Source organism: Micromesistius poutassou, assembly GCF_964030765.1.
Source record: "Micromesistius poutassou genome assembly, chromosome: 10".
NCBI lineage: Eukaryota > Metazoa > Chordata > Actinopteri > Gadiformes > Gadidae > Micromesistius > Micromesistius poutassou.
The window spans coordinates 9,010,894-9,031,398 of record NC_140280.1 but is presented as its reverse complement, the minus strand read 5'-3'; the positions used below and the strand labels follow the sequence as shown (position 1 = coordinate 9,031,398).

The following is a 20,505-nucleotide window of genomic DNA, read 5'->3' as shown; positions in this document are numbered from 1 at the left end:
ACTAGAAACCGAGTAGGGCAGGTTCCTATAGAAACCGTAGAGGAGGTTCCTATACAAACAGAGGAGGTTCCTATACAAACAGAGGAGGTTCCTTACAAACAGTAGAGGAGGTCCCTTACAAACAGTAGAGGTTCCTTTACAAACAGTAGAGGAGGTACCACTAGGAACAGAGGAGGTTCCTAAAGGAACAATAGAGTAGGTACCACTAGGAACAGAGGAGGTTCCTAAAGGAACAGTAGAGTAGGTACCACTAGGAACAGAGGAGGTTCCTATACATACCATTGAGGGGTAGAGGGCTCTCGGCTCCTGGGTGGGGGAACCCCAAACGACCTACACAGGGAGACACAAAACAAAACCATGAACAAAATGGCGCCTGAGGACTACAGTGAACACCTCAGTGGGTGTGTAGCCATTTCTGCAGATTCAGCAAACAAATGTTAGTTTGATACATTTGTTTTATCATCATTGGCTAGCCCAAACACACAGACCTTCACTTAATGACAGAGATCATGTTTGATTGTATAAAACAGATTAACATGAAATGGTCATTTCAATTAATTAATCTGACCATCATCTGTCTCATTGCATTGGATGTTTGAGTACACGTTCCATGTGCCTGGCCCAACGACACTGGCAGACATTCCCCAAGTGCAAATTAAATATGCACACACTCCCATCCACACGTGAGCAATGCCCACCGAGCCTCCGTGCCTACCAAGGCTGGGCCGGAGGGCTGCAGTGTGTTGAATAGAACAGCCATTGTTGTGCGGTTGTGAACATCCCCACCCCCCCCCCCCCCCCGCCCCCCCCACACTCTCTATCGGTACATTCCGACGCCTGGCTCAAACGGAATTCTACTAGCCCATCCTCTGACGGCCCACTTATTGTGTCCATGCTGCCCTGCGGCCCGCTGGGTAGAGGGCGCTTGACAACCAAAGGCGAACGGGAGTCTAGGTGGACCACTGCACACTGCAGTTTGAGCCAGAGAATCTTTGAATATATTATTGCTCATTTTGTTAATCAGGAATTCATGGCAGAATATATAAAAAGAAAATTAAATTCCCGCATGTATGCATGCACACACGAGATCTACTCTGTGAAAATGTGTGGAATGTAAAAGATACATTTTAGATTCCATTACCATGGCAATCAGAGGGGCGTCATGCATGCATTTTAGCCAATTCATTTTCATACATTTTCGTTATGTGTAATAACAAAACAGTATTATCTCATTACAGTACATGTTCTGTGACACGACAATGTATGCACTGTTGGCACACCAGTATGCCATGCATTCCAGCCCAACGTACACAAACAGTTGTTTTTAGTGGTCACAAATGGTGTTTGTTTTGTGTGCATAGCATGTGGGCACACACATTAGCATACCATATCACCCAGTGTCTGGTGTTCTGTGTGGCCGTTCTGTGAACCTTAAAACGCCTGCTGTTAGCTGCACGCAAGGACTGTGTGTGCACACGTACACACAGACACAAGAGCAGCAGAACAGAGGGATCCATTCTGTCAGTCACGACAATGCCTGAAGACATCTACAGCCACTTCTACATTAGCGCTCTCTGATCGCATGTGCTTCTACCCAGTACGTCAACATATGCACCCTGGCTTTCTATCCGCTGTTAATGGGCAGGCGTGTTAATTTGAGAGGGCAGCAGATGTTCTGGTTACACACGTAGAGAAGGAGAGCAGTATAAGTACATAGATATGGTGTGCTCGTGAGACACAGCCAGATAGATTAGCGAAAGGAAGGCGAATGAGCCCGAAAAACATATGCGAACAAAGAGAAAAGAAGGGCAGTAATAGACAGAAAGAACAAAAACAGCGTAAAGGGAGAAAAAAAGCTTTAAAAAGAGCAAAAGACAGTGAAGCGACATAAAGAAAGACGTTGCCTTGCCAGTGGGTCACAAAATAAACCACTCCGTAATCATGCAATTTCTTGTCTTTTTTTTTTTGCCCTGGAGAAAACTGAACTGAAAAGCACTAGTTACACATCACCCTACCCTCACATCACATGGCATTGTGAAAGCAACACTGCAATTATGAGGACCGATTATACAGTATGGTGTTCTATAGGAGGGAGAGCGGGGTAGGACGGAGCGGCTGCTGGAGGCCAAGAGGTGTGAGGGCGTACCCTACCATGGAGGACGAGCTGGGAGGTTCCCGCAGAGGAGGAAAGGGCTCAACACACACACACACACACACACACACCTGCTTTCCACCAGGAATGCCCAGTACACTCATACACACCACTGGATTCATAATGAGGCCATCTTTGAAGGCTGCTCCGGTCGCGTAAGGACCTTGTACAGAATGGCCGATTAGAAAGAAAGCCTGGAGCCTATTCGAAATAACAGACTTAAATAATTATCTTTTCAAAGATGGTGGTGTTGGTAACCCACTAATACGCCCCCCTCCCCCGCAAAGCTATTTCCATCAATGAGTTATCACCTTCCGAATCATGGAGAGAGGGGTTTGTGTGCGTTTCTGAGTGTGTGTCTGTTGCAATCACAGACATTTCTAGTCCATTTAAGGAATTATCCATCTGGATAGATAATGCACAGTACAAATGACCCTGATTCAACTGAATAAAAACATCAGTGCCACACTGTAGAAAGGAATCCGATAATATTACTCACTATATTTATCAAGTTGCTAAGCAAATACGCCCAACCTTGAAACTAAAATAAAATGGCATTAAGAAAGCATTAACTGTATTAAGACTTAACCAAGCCTGATTACTACTGAACTTGCATGCTGGTGAGTCAGAGAGAACTCTGACTTGTGTGGTGAGGTTTATGGTAAGCCTCTACTAGTGATGGAACGGGTCAACTGACAATGTTAACTGGTACCGCAATTAATGCGCAAAAAAAAAAAATTTTTTTTATCATCCTCCTTTATCAAAAAGCTCTACCTACTAATAACATCAGGCTGCTACGGTAATATACTCGTCCTATATCAGCTCTACCTACTAATAACATCAGGCTGCTGTGGAAATATACTCCTCCTATATCAGCTCTACCTACTAATAAGCTGCTAAGGTAACGAGTTACGATGTGTTTTTCTCATCTGGCGGTCCATCCTCTACAATAGTGCATTTCTTCACATTCTCTTGAATAGCGCTAGTGCTGCGGTTCAATTTAATGGAAACTTTGCACAATGTACAACCCACCTATTCAGTTTCATGATCATTTGAAGTAACCCCATACATTCAAAGCGGTGTGTCTTTTTTGGATCTTACGCGGTTCGTGTTTCCAATGAGAGCTTGATCAGCAGCACCACCATACAACGGTGCTATAACTTACAGCACTGCTCCAAACCGTGGCGCGCATCACAGCGCCATTCAGCACCACTTATTGTATTAAACTAAGATCAAGACCCCAAATCGACGCGGCTCTCCATGCCTCGTCTGGTGTGTGACCCGCTTTACATTGAAGCTCTGCTGTAACCGAGACAGACTTAGACCGAGCATGGATCAGAAATACACCGGCGTCCTCCACACAGCACTTGAATTGCAGTTTTGCCTTCTGAAGTGTTATTCCAATAAAAACGTTAACCAATTAAACAGTTTCAGGAACTAAGTGTCTTCGTCACTAAGTCCATATTTTAAAATGTAACAAGCTGCCACAGTGCCACTATTGTCGAGTAACCTATAATATATATATATATAAATAAATAAAAATTTATAGGTCATTGTGTCATCAGCTTCACTAAAAACAATACCGTACCAAACCGGTAACCGTGACCACAAAACAGTGATATAAACAGTACCGTTAATTTTGTGAACCGTTCCACCCCTAGCCTCTACAGATATTGAGGGTCAACTCTGTGTTGATATTTACTTCAGGTTACTATGGAGATAATCATCCCCTCATCTAAAAACTAGCAAATGAACACATTACAAATTAAAAAGATATATACTTAAAAAACGAGTGAAGCTGGCTTTGCCATCTGTAAACACCTTTGCCCTCACTGTTCTATGAATATTCAGCTTCATGAAATTCACCCGAAATAAGTCCACTTCTTTCAAGAATCCCATCAGTGTATTAGCATATACCTTCATATTTGACGATGACAGAATACTTAATAGCTTATCCCTAGGACAAATTAACATTAAAGAAATTTGCTGAAACTCCTCTTCAGGCAAAGAAGATAACAAGAAGTACAGTTCGAAGCTTAACTTTATTATAACGAAAAATCTATTTTTGCTTCCTCAGGCAATTGTGTCAAAATTCTGGTATTCCCCTTGCAACTCTGAGCTAGTGTGGAATTGTAACTGCTTAAAATTAGAGCAGCAATTTATACATTGAGGTCATGACTGTTAAGGCCATCAACTCAGTAAACATGAGACAATGTGTTCAGGAGTTTGTTTATACACACTATCGACGGAGCTATGAAGATTTGATGAAGGAGATGAACACACACCTAGTGGAGTGATAAAACTTTCACATCCTGCATATCTACTCAAACACTCCACTCCCTGATGTACACACTATAACAGGGCTGATATTTATTCTGTTAAGTAGACAAAGAATAAATAGATCTAGCTAGCTCTATACTAAGACCCTTCCTCTTATTGTCCACCAATGTACAGTTTAATCAAGAGATCAAGATAATGCTGCAGGGTGGATATGGTTCCACAAGTAAAGATAATGCAGAGATGTATTCTATAGGATTTAAGTGTTTCTATGCGTAGGCTGATGGATGTAATATAAGTGCATCTATAATTAGGTTGATTGATGTCAAGAAAAAGATGTGTATCTATATGTAGGATGATGATGTAAGATAAGTGTATCTATATGTAAGCTGATGGATGTAAGATAAGTGCATATGAGTAGGCTGATGGATGTAAAGAAAAAGATAAGTGTATCAATAGCTGCTTTCACATATGGACGTGCATCCGTCTATTCTCCGTAGATTCTACGGACGTGGCGTATATGTGAATGACATATCCTGACGTTGGACCTCCTGAAAAAAATACTACCCCCGAGGTAGTATGTTCTCTGGAGGAAATGCTAATTACCTTATATGTGAATGAGCAGTAAAATGTCGGCATTTCGCACTTCACGTTAGTGGGCGTGTTGATGACGCTACAGCGGGAACACGCCCTATGGCGGGAACAAAAAACACGCCAGGAGCAGGCTGCATATACAGGATATATATATATATATATATATATAACTCATCACAAAATTAAAATCCCTCAAAAAGCAGTTCACCACCATGGTAGACCACAACAAAAAAAACGCAAAACCTGCCAGTACCAGGATTTGTGTGAGACGATCTGGGGGGGCTGGCACTCCACAAGGCCGCTTCCAGCGTCTGGCAGCATGCAAGTGGCAGCCCTCTCAGATTCCCCGTCAGAGAGCATGGAGACCGTCATTCTATCACCGTCCAGCTCAGAGACATCTTCTGTCCCGGACACTCTCACGCCGAACCCGGTGATAAGAAATAACGGTGACGAATCGCCAGTTCAGAGGCAGCTGTTCTCATGGCATTGTAATTTAATTAAGCAACGCTCATTATCCATTGTCCATCCCCGTGCGGTTTCTTACCATTAAAGACGTTAAAATAAAATAGGCTACTATACGGGACGTAGACTGACTCATTTCACAGATTCCTGTACGACCAGGTTGCCTTACATATCTGTTGCATATGTCAGGTGATAACTAAATGTCAAGGGAAAGAGGCGGTGGTTGAAAAAAGTATTTCGATCGCTTATTAAGTTCACTCGTTGCTTATAATGGTTTATTTGTTTCCCAGTATTATTACCTTAATTTAGAAGACAGCTTTGTTCATTTTTGAATTGTAAAATAAATATTTTTTTGTTTTTGTTTTTGAAATTATTGGAAGCGAGTCAAGCTGACCTTGCCTGCTGTACCCACGGCCCAAAATAAAGAACAGCCGAGACAATATCCTCAATTCAAACATGCCGTTTCATTTGGTCTCAATTGGCTACGGACGCAAACTTGGAATGAACATGCGCAACAGGGATTTCTAAAGGTTACTGTACAGTGGCGGAGACTGCAGGAGCTAAATCATCACTACAGTAGAGCTAAGAAGGTTCTACGAGCGCTTTTGCCCTTGGTAAGGCTTATTAATTATCTCTTTCTCCGGTAACGCGTCGTTCGCAACGCTCCAATCTTTCATCAATGCCTCAGATGTTGTGGATGCAACGAAATATCTGATGTATAGCTGCAACAACAGTTAAGAAGATCGCAGTGAGTTCTGCCCGTTCTGCTTCCATGCTGTCCGCGGTCAAACAACAACAAACCAATGTGACAGCGGCCGCAATTATACTACGTCATGTACCGCCTCTTGAGAATTTAGACCCTACGTCATACCCCGCCCCTTGCAAGCCCGCCCCACTAAACCATCCAGAGATTCTACTGATGTCTGTGCGACACCAATGTCTGCATTTCGGGCGTCAAGTGTGAATAAGTGTGAATGACCCTCACGGTCGAACCTTCTGCTCCACAAATGCGGAGAAAAGACGGAGGTCATATGTGAAAGCAGCTTATATGTAGGCTGAGGATGTACGATAAGTATCTATATGTAGGTTGAGGATGTAGGAAACAGATAAGTGTACAGTGATGTTGGTAGGTAGACGTGTATATTGAAATCTGAAAGGACGCCCTTAACTCACTTCCGACCCTACCGGGAGGCACCCTACTTCCTCCCTGATAGTGATACTTTGTGAACGCCAAATCCGTGTTGAAATCATAGAACCAAAGAAACCTTGCTCTTAAAAAATATAATCCACCTTTTATCATTTTCAAACCGTCCAATGTTCAGAGCCCTCCAAAAACAGATTTAATTTCAACGATCAAGGCAACAAACTTGGTAAATAAACTGACATGGCCACAAGACAAAGCTACAAGAAATACCAGAAATAAAATCATGGTCCAAAAATATGAGGTTACTTGAGAAGACGTTTTGCAGGCGTTTTTTTTTGTGATTGTTTCCACAAATGTACACATTCAAGTCAGGTTTAATCTTTATTTTTTTACAGTCCATGTGTGTTTGCCCACACCGAAGCAGGGGACACCATTCTTCCTGCACTTTTCTGTTATAGAACCAGCAGGATACACTAATAAGCAGCAATTCTACATTGTATCCATTGGAATACATTGGAAACGTGACGCATCTAGTTTAATTGGTGGATAATTAACACAGTTTGCTAGCCATCATGATTCCACGATGTATCCCAGTTACACTACTAGAATAGACATACACTCAAAGAATAGAAATAGAGAGGAAGAATGAAAGAGCGTGAGAGGAGAAATTGAAATGGAGAAGCAAGCACCGGAATAGAGATAGCCTCATACACCACTCTTCAGTCACTTAAAAAGCCTATCCTAATCAAGTCACAGCCAGGTTTGAGGAGCGATGGTTTGAGGTTAAATAGCTTTTCTGCAAATGACCCACCCCCTGGGGCTGGAGAAAACCCAGCAGCAGGGTGTTCTGATACCATCTCCTGACCATCTCCTAACCATCCCCCTGCCCATCTCCCTAAACACCCCCCGCCCAGCTCCTGACCACCCCGCTGACAACCTCTCTGGCCATCTCCTGACCAACCACCTGACCATCCCCCTGCCCATCTCCAGGCCAACCCCCTGCCCATCTCCTGAACACCCCCCTGACCACCCCCTTGGCCACCCCCCTGCCCATCTCCTGACCACCCCCTAACAATCCCCTGACCACCCCCCTGCCCATCTCCTGACCACCCACCTAACCATCCCCTGACCATCCCCCTAACCATTTCTCTGACTGTGAAGGCTCAGACCCTCTACCTTTTGCTCCATAATTCCCTCTTGCATCAAATTTATTTCCAGGCCTTCGATTGCGGCCCCCCGCCCCCATCTGGTTGCTGAGGCAATTCCATTTCTGAAATGCTGAGTAAGTGGAATCAAGTCAGCAGTGGTCAACAAGGTAGGACGGGCCATCACTTATTAACAACAAGGCCTCAGCTCCCTGCTCTTCCTCACTAAGCCAGTCAAGACTAGAGGAGTGATACATCAATATAACATCAATGTTGTCACATGAGCTCGGGTGTCATGTGGGCTTCTGAAGATTGAGATACTGTGATGAAGAGCGTTTCCTTTCCAGGCTCTTACAGGCTATATTAATGTAATGTGATCCTGTTTTATACTCTTGTTACGCAGTTCTAGCGTACAACAAACAAAATGTCCCCCATTTTGTCTTTGTGGTCATCGCATCTACAGTGCTAAACTGATTTGTGTCATTGGCAGTGAATAGATACAACTAAAAATCCAATTTCACAATGTCAATATGGAGCCGTTAGAGAATCCAATATGAGCTCCTGTGAATCTCTTTGCATAGAAATTCCTTGTTCTATCAACTGAGCAAGATGAGCAATGGAAATCTACAGGATAAATGGGTTTAGGGACTGAGATGATCACTTGTTAGTGTCCATGTGGGTACTCTGTGGTTCAAAGGCACAGGGCTGTGTTCATTGGACTCTGGACATTTTAATAACAGCAGATTAGAAACTTTCAAAGGAAAATTCACCAAAAAACTCCAATCAGCGATGACAGATCAGAGACGGACATTCAAACTACATGCAAGGTTGTTGTCGTTTGTATATTCAGAACATAATTTACATTAGCTCACAGAGGTCCTCTTGGTGTCAGAGTGACGGCTGCCCCAGGATGAGCATGCTGGGCTCCAGTTGTAATGAAACCAAAGATATTCACCTTTCAGGGTGTCCTGCTCGGCCCTCATGATGTCGATCAGGGAGCTCTCTAGTGTGTTCATGTTGAAGCCATCAAATGACCGGGTACGCTCCTGAACACAAAGACAAGAGATCCTTGATTAGCATGCATTCAAACACAAAGTACAATAGTTCCATGATTGTACTCGTTTTTAATCGGTGGCTTTATGGACTTTCAGTATGCATCAACCCGCTATTACTACCAATGACAGTGAAACCGGTCTTATAAATGTCAGCCTAAAATAGAATATATAATAAAATTCAGCATACTGCGATATACACAAGTAAACATGTTGGTCTGTGTATGCCAAGAATACACTTGGAATTGTGTATGTGGTGTAAACATACATGCAAAAACAGAAATAACCAACTGTTCCAAACAACCCCACAGCTATCAAAACCCAAGGCAAGGTCATGGGTGACAGGACTGACTTGATATTCACTGAACGAATCATTGAATGATAATTGCCAGAAAGGTTATTGGTAGTGACATAAAAATTCAGCATCCTTTGAACGGCAACCAAATTGATAGTGAGATATCTAGCAAGTGAACATAAGTAAACACAGAATATGCAACGGGAAAAAAGGATAAGCGTTCTACTGGTAATGAACCATGGCCCAAGCTTACTGGAAATGTAACGAGATAATCAGACTGCTCTGTGTTTGTTGTAGGGGTGTGAACGGTTACAAAAAATTGTAAACGGTTACACGACCCCTTTTTTTTCGTGTACACGGTTAACCGTTTTTTTTTTGTTTGTTTTTTAAGTGGACCGCAGTCGCGCTATTGAGAATGAGGAGTCACGTGATTTTTGGGAAGGGGAGGGGAGGGGTTTGAGCCCGTCCGCCATGATGGCATCCACGGCTATCGGTTGCCAGGGGCAACGTTGTCAGAGCGGCATAGAGACATGAGGAAATACGCAACATAGAGACGCAGGAGACATTACGAGATAGAAATAAATGGAGAAGAATAAGGCGAAGGAAAAGGGTCCTAGTGAAAATGCAGAGAACACAAGAAGACATTAGAAACCATTATAGTCAATAATAATAATAATAGCTATTGCTATTCCACTGGATACGGCAGCGGCACGGAACCAAACCGGCACTACTTTGTTTTAAGTTGCCGGTTCGCAGCCGTGTCTCACAACACTTGCACAGCCATTCAGTTTATGATCTTTATTCATTAATTGCGCCGCGGCCGAACTGACGCGGATATTCTCTGATATTATGTAAGCATAAGCACCGCGGAAACCACTGCCGTCAAAAGACGCTGATCCATCTTCACTGTTGACGAGTCGCTCTAGTTCTACCTCCACGGCCCTGCAGCGGGACATTAGAGGACTAGATTGTCCGTGTGTGGTGTTCCGTCTTGTGTTCGAATCTCATGTATTTGTATTTACGATCGGAGAGCAAGAAATGGGCTGAGATTCTCTTTATGTGTGTGGTGTACATCCGACTCAAAAATCACATAAGATTAAAAAATCTTGTAGTGTGGGACAACTGCGTTGTCCATTTAGGGAACCTGACAAACTGTAACCCACATTGAAGCAGTTTTTAACGCAGCAGTTATTTCCAGGCATTGTTAAAACAGTACAGAATTTCAACAACCTCCTCTGCTAGCAGCTACCGTGTCAACAATAACGCAAAGCTCAGCTGCACTCGGAGGGGCGTACCTTCCAACATGGCGGAAAGGGGGGGGGAGTGAAACTTACGTGTTACATGACGTAATGCACGGTGGTCAATTACCCAACATTTATCACGTGCATTTCTTAGCGCATTAACGTTGTCAAAGTGGAACATTTGTAGCTTTATTAATCTCTAAATAAATAGTACATGTTAATTTTGATTTTGATTTTTTTTTTTTTTCGGTTTTCGTTTACTGATTTTTCCTAAACGGTTATGATTTACTAACCGGTTACACGTGTACACGTGTAGCCGATCACACCCCTAGTTTGTTGTGTCACCGATTCCTACTGAGACCCATTAAAATAAGGGCTGCGTGATACAAAACTTCAAAGTAGCCCATAATGTCTAAATTGGATTCCAAGCGTGATTAGCAAATCAGCCATATGCTCTTTTTTCCTTTAAATATGTGCTTTATCCCACACATTTTTTCAGATCAACATAAACAGCCTGCTTTGAGATTCTGCCACACTGGTTGGAGTAGCAGGCCTGCTAGCGATCTTAAACCTAGCCAAAATGGACCACTGCTTTCCTCCTCGAAAACAGCAGTTCAACCAGGCCACGTTTTCACAAGCACGCCCAAGCACACACTCTCTCCGAAAACAAACATCCACCCGGGGATATAGGCCAGACCAAGTACACCATTTTCTCACAGCTGCCTCTGCAACCTATGTGGACACAGGCCATGGCCTTGGGTCACATGACCCTCACACAGACAACACACAGCCCAACCGGCTGGGTGGGTCCAGGAGTTAAGACGCCTCAAATGATCACATTAACTACAGTGGGCATTTGTGTTTTATAATCATTATCCTGAATCTATTTATAATTATACTTGTATTTATAAATGCTTGTATTTATAATTTACACGCATTTATAAATACATAATACATGTATTTATAAATGTGTGCATGCACACATGCACGCACAGGACTGGAGAGTCACAAAGTAGAGATTAAATCCTCAGATCTGCTCGTCTTCCTCCCTTTACAAAACGGGTTGGTTTACCAGCAAACACAGTACCCAAACAGACGACACATCCCGAATCACCATCAGACACATGCCCCAGCCACAGGGAACAGGGGCCACGTGACAGCCCACACACACCGCTCTGCGTACTCGTTACATGCAGGGACATGGATGGGGGTATAGACACAAGCGGAGGGGCCAATCAGCCGAAGATGACACGCTTCATAGGGGTCAAAGCCATGGTTACCTGGTTGAAACAGACGCCCACATTATTTGTATTAAACCCAAACAGTCTAGACTGGCTGAACAGAAAGTCTTCTCGTTTCACTAAATAAACTGCCATGGATAAACCTGCAGATTGGTGACACAATGGTCACACTTTTAATTCAAATATATTCTATTCCTGTCATGACAAGAGCGTTCAACATTATCAAAATCAACAATGTCTAAAAACACAAAGAAAGATATTACATAATGCGGCCAAAATTACATTCATGTCAAAGTCTTACCATAGACTGATACACACACACACACACACACACACACACACACACACACACACACACACACACACACACACACACACACACACACACACACACACACACACACACACACACACACACACACACACGGGGGGGGATGGAGGAGAGTAAGGAGGGATGAGTAATAAAGAACAAAGTTGATGTGATCTTGATCGCCTTAACCTCCTACCACGACATCAATTAGGTAAATTAAACTGAAACAAAATGAAGGCGGTGGGAGCACCGGGAGCTTTAAAGACATGACATTAAATGGCCTCTGCAGCCCAACAAGGCTTCGGCCAAGCGTGCAGCCATATTGTCCGCATTGTGGCCCTTTGTTGCAGCGTTATACGAGCATGCAGTGGCTGTCTTGTCTTGGGTACAAGGGAGCACAGGTCTGTGTGTAGAGACGGTTTGTAGAGCTATGGGTGTATTCAGCCAGTGGTAGGAGGTGGAGAGACACATGCAAAAGGGTTGTGAGACAGGTTGAACCGGGGCAGGCGTTTCAGCGTCATGCCACTGCGTAGGGACGGACTGCATTATCGCACACAACAAGCTGGGCCAAAGAGATTGGGACACTCCTATGCCTTCTCCTCACCCTGTGGCTACGTCACGTGTGTGCGTAGTATCTAGTGTGAGAGCACATACACGCTTGGGGTGGGTGTGTGTGTTTGTGCGCGTGTGTTAACAATAGTGTTCGCACGGTCACGTCAGATATACACTGTCCAAATTTTGGCGAGTCTTTAACGTTAAGCTTTACCAAATGTGACCTTGGTTTATCATTTGTATCGACGTGTTTGTAAAAAAACGTTGCTGTCCTTAGTTAATGTCCTTTAATTACTCTTTAATAAATTGTCTTAGATTTAACATACCAATTAAATTAGAAGCAACAAAGCTTTTTACAAAAGGCCAAAGGATCAATTCTCACAACAGAGATCTGTCAGTTGGCACTAATGCAGGGAGTGCAATGTTTCAACAACACGCCTAGCTAAAAATACAAGAAAGAAGCCTTTCTTTGTAAGAGGTCGTTAGGCCTAGTAGGAAAATAAAGGATTCCTATAGGACATGAAAGAAGAAACAATCAAGTTGATGGATTGATTGCTCGATTCATTGATTTATTAATGATTGTGTGTAATGCAATTTGGATAAAATGTCTACCGTACCGAGCATCATGGTGAATAAATAATTAGTGATAGTGTGTGACACTGTCCAAGGCAATGGACAGAGACAATAGCTGAGAAGGCATGGGCACCTTGCTATAAGGTGTTTTAACGTCTAGAATCAGCCTGGTCATGGTTAAACCATGCACACCCCACTATTTCACATTGTAACAAATAACTGGAACTCGTTGGCCCCTGGACTCTTGAGTCAGTGAGTGAGTCAGTGAGTGAGTGTCAATCAAGTCTCAAATTCTTGGAAGACTTGATTTAGTCAGCATGAATAGCATTCATCAAAAGACTGGGCATGACCCCCATGTTGTGTGACTGCAACCAGGAAAAACAACTGGAATTCTTTAATGAAGGCCGCTAATCCCCATCTGTTGCGTCTCTGCTAGAATGGAAACTATTTCCAGCGGGCTAATAGCAGGCCGCGTGGCACCAGCTCTTCGGTCGGCCTATGCCCTCAATTACAGAAACTATTTCCATTAGCAAAGTAAAGACTTCCCTTTGAAGCCAACAGGTTGAGCAGACTGCAACCACGCTCACCTAGGAAGGCCATTAAGTTATATTTGATGCTGAATGGCCTTCATAGTGACGTGTATACCAAGAGTAATGTGTTTGCGGAGTTTATATAGAACATATTATATATATTTATAAAAGCCAACACATCAGCTAACATTACAGAAGACGTTTGTTTCAGACACATTCATCCACTAGTGTGTGAACCAAAGTAAATACCAAGTCCAATGTCCATCATTTTATAGCTGCTCAAAGTACTGGGTGGAAGGGACACATCTCATCAAACTGCCACTTCAGCAGGTGGATAAAGATAACCTAGAGAACCCGTTGTATGCATTCTATCATCCCTAAAATGAGGACCTGTCAATTCTCGAGATACTGTGCACACGTTAATGTAGCTAGCTATATAGCCCTGAGGTTTTGCCACATCCAACAAAACAGGTCATACATCTTGGCATTATTTTCCATATCCATGCAATAGGCATACATTTCCCATGCATAGTCATAGCCTTACTTGCTTTTATTTAGCTTTATACAGTGACATAGCACTGCCATTTGGCCTCCCCTCTCCCTCTGCCCTTGCAGTATCTAGAGGGCACAGGGAAAAGGCTTTTTGGGCTGATGTGATTTTAGCCCAGGCCAGGGAAGCAGCCTGCTACAGTAACCAGGCATTAGCTTACATCTGCAGCCAGTGCATAATGGCAGAGACACTCGACTCCCATGCGCAAAATGGACGCCACACACACACACACACACACACACACACACACACACACACACACACACACACACACACACACACACACACACACACACACACACACACACACACACACACACACACACACACACACACAGCTAATTTAGCATGGTGCATAAGCGATAGCCTTAAGAGAGTGCATCTTCATAGATAAGAATGACCTTGTTTAGTTCAACAACACGTTAAGGCATGTTAGAAATATCTTAAGAGATGTAGTTAAGTTTTTGGTGTTGGAATGCAATTTTGGTTTCTTAAAAATGTAGAACACTATACAAATATATAGTCTAATATATATAATATAAGCATTGAAAACGGTTAATTATAAATCATTGAAATTGTATTAGATGAAACTAGGGCTAACCGGGAGTAATGTATAATTCAATGCTAGGACATCTATAAAAAATAAATTCACCAAGCGAACATGGTATAATCCTAGTTTAACAGACTTGCCATAAGCTTCTAAACCATTTCGTATACAGACATTTAAAGTCCCTACGAAAGGTTTGAGCCAACAGTTCTTTTCCTGGAATAAGGTCTACAAACCCTGTAGTTGCAATGTGATACAAACATTGATACACATTTAAGTTATAGAAATGGTTGTTCCATTGATTGGAATGAATTGAATTACAAGCATTTTTAATCATCATCATTACATACCATGTTCACCATCATTCCCATCCATGTTTATATTTGCTAGTGTCATAAGACGCACCGAATTGATATGTGTAACGTGCCAAAACAATTAGTTATTTGGGTTTGCTATTGATCTTTAGAGATGTATAATAACGATTTTCAGGGGCACAACTAGAGAATAGAATTGGCTTCTTCTAAAAGCCAATTAGTGTCGTTGTTGACTCTGTCATTAGCATATTGACAGTCAGGTGAGACTTTCTAGATGGTGTTACCACACACAGATATCCATCTGATAAAAACTGCATTTCAAGTAGATATATGATCAACTTAACCCAACAAGGTATACAGTGAGTCATCAGAAATAGTCCGGAATCTTGCCATTAATCTTGCATGGTCAGCCAGGCTTCCTTATGTCTAACGCAACCCCCGCATCACATCACACGCCGGGGCATCTCCCCGCCCCGATTCTGCCGCATAGCCCGCCTCCTTACTACAGCTTGGATGATCCACCCTGAGGGTAATCAATAAAACGAATTCATCCTCATCCATAGACCTTTCACTATCAATCCCGCGGGCCAAATAGTAAGGGTGATGATAGCCCGTAATGTCCACCGGCCAGCCTTATTGGACATGGACCTTGGCATCAAGAGAAGAAGATAAATAAATCAAGGCGGGGGTTTTAAGGAGAGCGTTGTAGGCAATAGAGGCCAGGTCCCTTGGTGATTAATAACATGGTAATCCTGGGAAATCATTAGGCTTCATCGCACAGAAATGAGGAGACTGGTGCCATGAGATCTGGGACCGGGGAGAGGGTAGATGTTATGAATTGAGCTCTATTTGGATCTATCCATGTAACTTTTTTTGAGGACGGTCAGGGGCCGGTCTTTCACACAGGAGAGGACATTTAAGGATAATCCCTTCCTCCTCGAGTGCCTTCATCTCTCCCCATGTCACATCCCTGATGATTGGTACAATGATTGTCCTAGTTTCCCCGTCATTCTCACTTCCACCCTGTCTCTCTCACACCTTTCCCACTTTCTAACCACACCCCCACCCCCCACGTTCTCCAACCCCACCCACCATTGTCTACGTGCCACACCTCGCTGCAGTGCCACATTAGTCATCATCAGGGACCCGCCGCCCAGGGAGAGCAGCGCCCAGATAGACGGATGCCAGGGCTAACATGCTGATAAATGCAGTATGGAAATCCATGGAAATCCTCCTCCTCCCCGCCCTTCCTCCAAGACACATCACCACCCTCCCCGACGCTGAATTAGCAACCATTATAACTGGCATTACACTTTTGTGTTTTGTCGTTTAGAAGATGGTTATCGGATATATCGTTGTCTGCTTGTGCAGATAAGAGGAAAGAAGGGGGAAACGGAAGCGGTGCATGCATTCAGAAAGGACACACGTAATATATAGGAGGAACAATACACTCGGCAAAAATCTATATTGATCAATGAGATAATCAATTGAAAGAACATCTTGCATAACGAAAAAAGAAAACCATCAACACACCACCAAATGACCTCTGACCTGGAAGGGGAAGATGTTGTCAGTGCGGCCCACGCCGTCGTCCATCCAGGACTTGGGGTTGAATCCGGCCGGGCTGTTCCGCTGGTACTTCTGGGACGCCACGTGGTTGTTGGGAAAGGTCTTCTTCAGAGGAGAGATGGAGTTGATGGGGGTCATCCCTCCGTTCAGGCCCCGGCGGTACTCTCTTCCCTGGGATCCTCCCCAGCCGCTGCCCCCGCTGCCATAGCCTCCGCCCGGGCTCCAAGAGGTGGAGGAGCCAGGGGAGGGGGAGGGGCTCTGGTAGCTGGCCGGGCCCCAGGGGGAGGGGGGCTTATTTAGGCTGTTTGAGAGATGGGGCAACTGGCCGAAGGCCGCATTCCTGTGTGGGAAGGGGGGCGGAGGGTGGGGCGAAGCCGGGGAGCGCCTGTGCTGCTGGTGCTGGTTGTGGGGGTGCTGGAAGTGGGGGTGCGGTGGTGGGGGCGGGTGGTGCTGGGACAAGGCGGCGGCGGCCGGCCCGATCTGCGGGGAGAAGTTTCCACCGAAGCCGGGGCTGACGTGGTGCGAGAAGTTCTGGAACAGCAGCGGGCCATTGCTGGCCGAGGCCGGGTTGAAGAAGCTGACGTCCTCGTTGATGATGGTGGAGGGCGCCGGCGGGATGGCGGCTGACCAGTTGTTGAAACCGGTGAGAGACGAAGAGCCGGTACTGGACTGGATGGGGCCCGTTCCGCAGAGACCCGACGTCTCCTGGTAGTCAAAGCCCGACAGGACCGGAGACTCGAGACGTAGCTGTTTATCTTTCCCGTTGGTTCCCTCTGGCGTGCCGTTGTCGGCTTTACCATCCTCCGAGCGGGCCTTCTCCAGTTCTGAAATTATCCCTCCGCCACTTCCACTGTCCTGGTGATTCCCGGGGGACAACTGCTGCTGCTTCTCCTGCGTTTCTTGCATTTCCTGTTGCTGCTGTGCTTTGGGCTTTTCTGAGCCCCCGAGGATTTCGTCTTGCATGCTGTTGTGGGTGGCAGAGGCAGGGAAGAGCCAGGGAGACCCCCCTGTGGTGCCATTCCCCGCGGCTGTGGTGCTGTTTATGAAAGCAGCAGGGTTCTGCGACACATTCTGGTGGTGGTGTGGGGGCTGCAGATGCGGGTGGAGTCGGACCGGGAATGCAGACTTGTTGCCAGTGTTGTTTTGAACTAGGACTCCAAACCCGTAATCCCCCATTTGTTTTCCTCCCCCACACAAATGCTAACCCGTGATCGTTAGGTCCTATTGAGAGGGGGGGAACACATAGGATGGCATTCATTGAGTTAGAAGGCCCTCTAATGCTTTACTTTGAAAGATTTAGCTGACAACATATGAATTCGACAGGAACATCTTTTTGTGACATGTGACTTGTGTGTGTGTGTGTTCATGTGTGTGTGTGTGTGTGTGTGTGTGTGTGTGTGTGTGTGTGTGTGTGTGTGTGTGTTCATATGTGCGTGCGTGCGTGCGTGCGTGCGTGCGTGTGTGCGTGCGTGTGTGTGTGTGTGTGTAGACTCAAAATAGGAACCGGCTTGTGTTACACAACGAATTTCTATATTGACCCTTTATATAGACACTTGAAGTTAAGAATAAGCGACTGTTTTAACGGCGGGCAGCAGGAAATACAAACGGCTTCGTCTTTGGCTAATTGTTACCCCGTGACGTTGCCAATATACGAGTCTTGCTGAGCTGCTGGTAGCGACAAACCGGGCTAATTAGCCACAAACCGGGCTAATTAGCATCGCGAGTGGAGGCGACAAATCAAGCGTCGAGACAGCTTTCTAGCCATCACGTTTGACAGGCGGTTTATGGTTCATGATATTGCCATATTAATCATACATCATATAACAAATATCTGAACACCGTCACACGCCGATGCCGTTCGAGATGAGAAAATGACAAACGGAGAGAAAACCCTCGACCTTGTTTGACAGCTGTCACAAGTCCGTGGATAATCCTCCTCGACGTCTCGTATCTCGTCCTCACGATGCATCACTGAGGTTAAAACACCTCATATGGGTGAGGTATACACTGTTTGAGTTTTACATCGAAGACAGACCGGTTGGTATAGATTGGAGGCGTTAGCCTGACCGCTAACGTGAACAGTGTAGCTAACGCTAGCCGAGTAGCAGCTAGCACGGAGGTTAGCTAGCTGGAAGAAAAAAAAAATCTTCTCACCTTTTGGCTTCGATCCTGGCGACGGTCTCCTCGAGTTCCTGGTCTCCTGCCTCGACTAGATGAGATGTCCTCAACCAAACTACCCGGCAGAGAAGGTTTGAGGAGGGCTATGGGAGAGCTGACTCGTACGGTGCAGTCGGTCAGCTTTTCTTCTCTCTTCCCTGACGTGTCCTGCCTTGCTCAATGACACAGCTCTCTCTCTCTCTCTCTCTCTCTCTCTCGCTCGCTCGCTCGCTCTCTCTCTCTCTCTCTCTCTCTCTCTGCCTGATCCGGATCCTAGCGTCTCGTTTATCCGCTACGTGGCGATGTATGACATTTATTCAGCCACCGTTATGACAAAAAGCCTACAAGGTCTGTTTCATTGTTTATACGATGTCGGTATTTCTGCTGGATTTCTTCAGTAGAGCCGGCAGAGTCCTGTGCTTCTTGGCTGCCCCTCTCTTGGAACCCACCGCGGCCGAGTGACAGGCAGAGAGCAGCCGCGGCGCACTTCCGGTTGGAGCACCGCCCCCTGCACAGAACCTGCCCCCGACCTGCCACACCTCAGCTGTTCGGGGGTTTTCATTGGTGGAAAGCCTACAGGCGCCGCCCATTTTGTCCATATATGGTGCTGTGCCGATTGTAGTAACGCCTCTTGAGGTTAAAAAAAATACTAATAATACTACACTATGTACGCCTACTGAGGTCGAACCTTTAAAGATCCAGCTGGTATCAGATCGTGAGAAAATGTAAAAGCCCAACCCCCCAGCCCCCCCCCCCCCCCCCCCCCCCTCCATACACACACACACACACACACACACACACACACACACACACACACACACACACACACACACACACACACACACACACACACATACACACACACACCCTATTAGAAAGAGCCTGCCTCAGTACATTCGTGAAGCGTCAGTTTGTCATGATGATCCTCTCTACTGGTATGTTAAGATATAACCAGGGTAACATAGAAAAACACTTTGTTTTAAACTATGATTATTGCAAAGGATATGATCAGCTGCATGAACTCTAAAGATATAGATTATTACCTAAGGCCTCTGGCTGCTATTCTCAACAACCCAGCATCAACATAATAACACTTATATTATATTCTATTCTAGTATTCAACACATGTGGAGCTTAATGTTACAACAATCCAGAATTGGTAGAATTAGCCTAGAAACCAACCTTGATATTTAGAAATACCATTTGCTTGTGAACATTAACATGTTCTTTGCAGTCTTATCCTCTGCCTATGTGGTATGTCCTCTATGTCCTTCCTGTCAGGCCACCATGCCTTGATTAGTGCTAGGTCATCAAGACCGCTGCCGTGCCATCGTCCGAGCTGCACTGCTCCGGCAACGTTTCATGCAACACACAAACGACCCTCTAATAAATGTGTCAGTTTTAATCCAGCTGGGAGGGAGTGATATATGGCTGTAGACACGCTGTTTTGCATTATGAATAAAGATGTTCATAATACAAATGGGAGGACGGCAGTTATAGTGTTAAGACAGGTGCTGCTAGTCTTAAGTCAGTTTAATTAAACAAAATGTTACATAAATAATAAAAGCTGTCGTATTTTGCTGTTGGTCCATTTGATCCCTAAAGGGCGGGGATGAAACCATGTATTGGTAGGAGTACGGCCAGTAATTTAAATATAGGGCAAAACACTAATATGCTCTTTATTTCTTTATACAAATACATTTCATAGCTATGCAAATTACTACTGGGCAGACATATTGAGGCCATATGTGCAGTTTAATACACTATACCCCTTCTTAAAATATTATTGATACTTTGAAT

General features: G+C 44.7%; 1 protein-coding gene across 2 annotated transcripts in view; it reads right to left on the bottom strand.

Annotated features, from left to right (window-relative positions):
• Positions 1–19,151, bottom strand: part of cpeb4b (cytoplasmic polyadenylation element binding protein 4b) — a 33,083-nt gene extending 13,932 nt beyond the window's left edge. For both annotated transcript variants that reach the window (XM_084474632.1, XM_084474633.1), the window contains exons 1-4: positions 18,703–19,151; positions 16,531–17,769; positions 8,730–8,820; positions 280–330 (exon numbers count right to left, since the gene is read on the bottom strand). In XM_084474632.1, the coding sequence (XP_084330758.1) occupies positions 280–330; positions 8,730–8,820; positions 16,531–17,724 (1,336 nt within the window). In that variant the 5' untranslated portion in view covers positions 17,725–17,769; positions 18,703–19,151. The remainder of the gene's footprint in view (positions 1–279; positions 331–8,729; positions 8,821–16,530; positions 17,770–18,702) is intronic.
• Between the last annotated feature and the right edge of the window lie 1,354 nt (positions 19,152–20,505).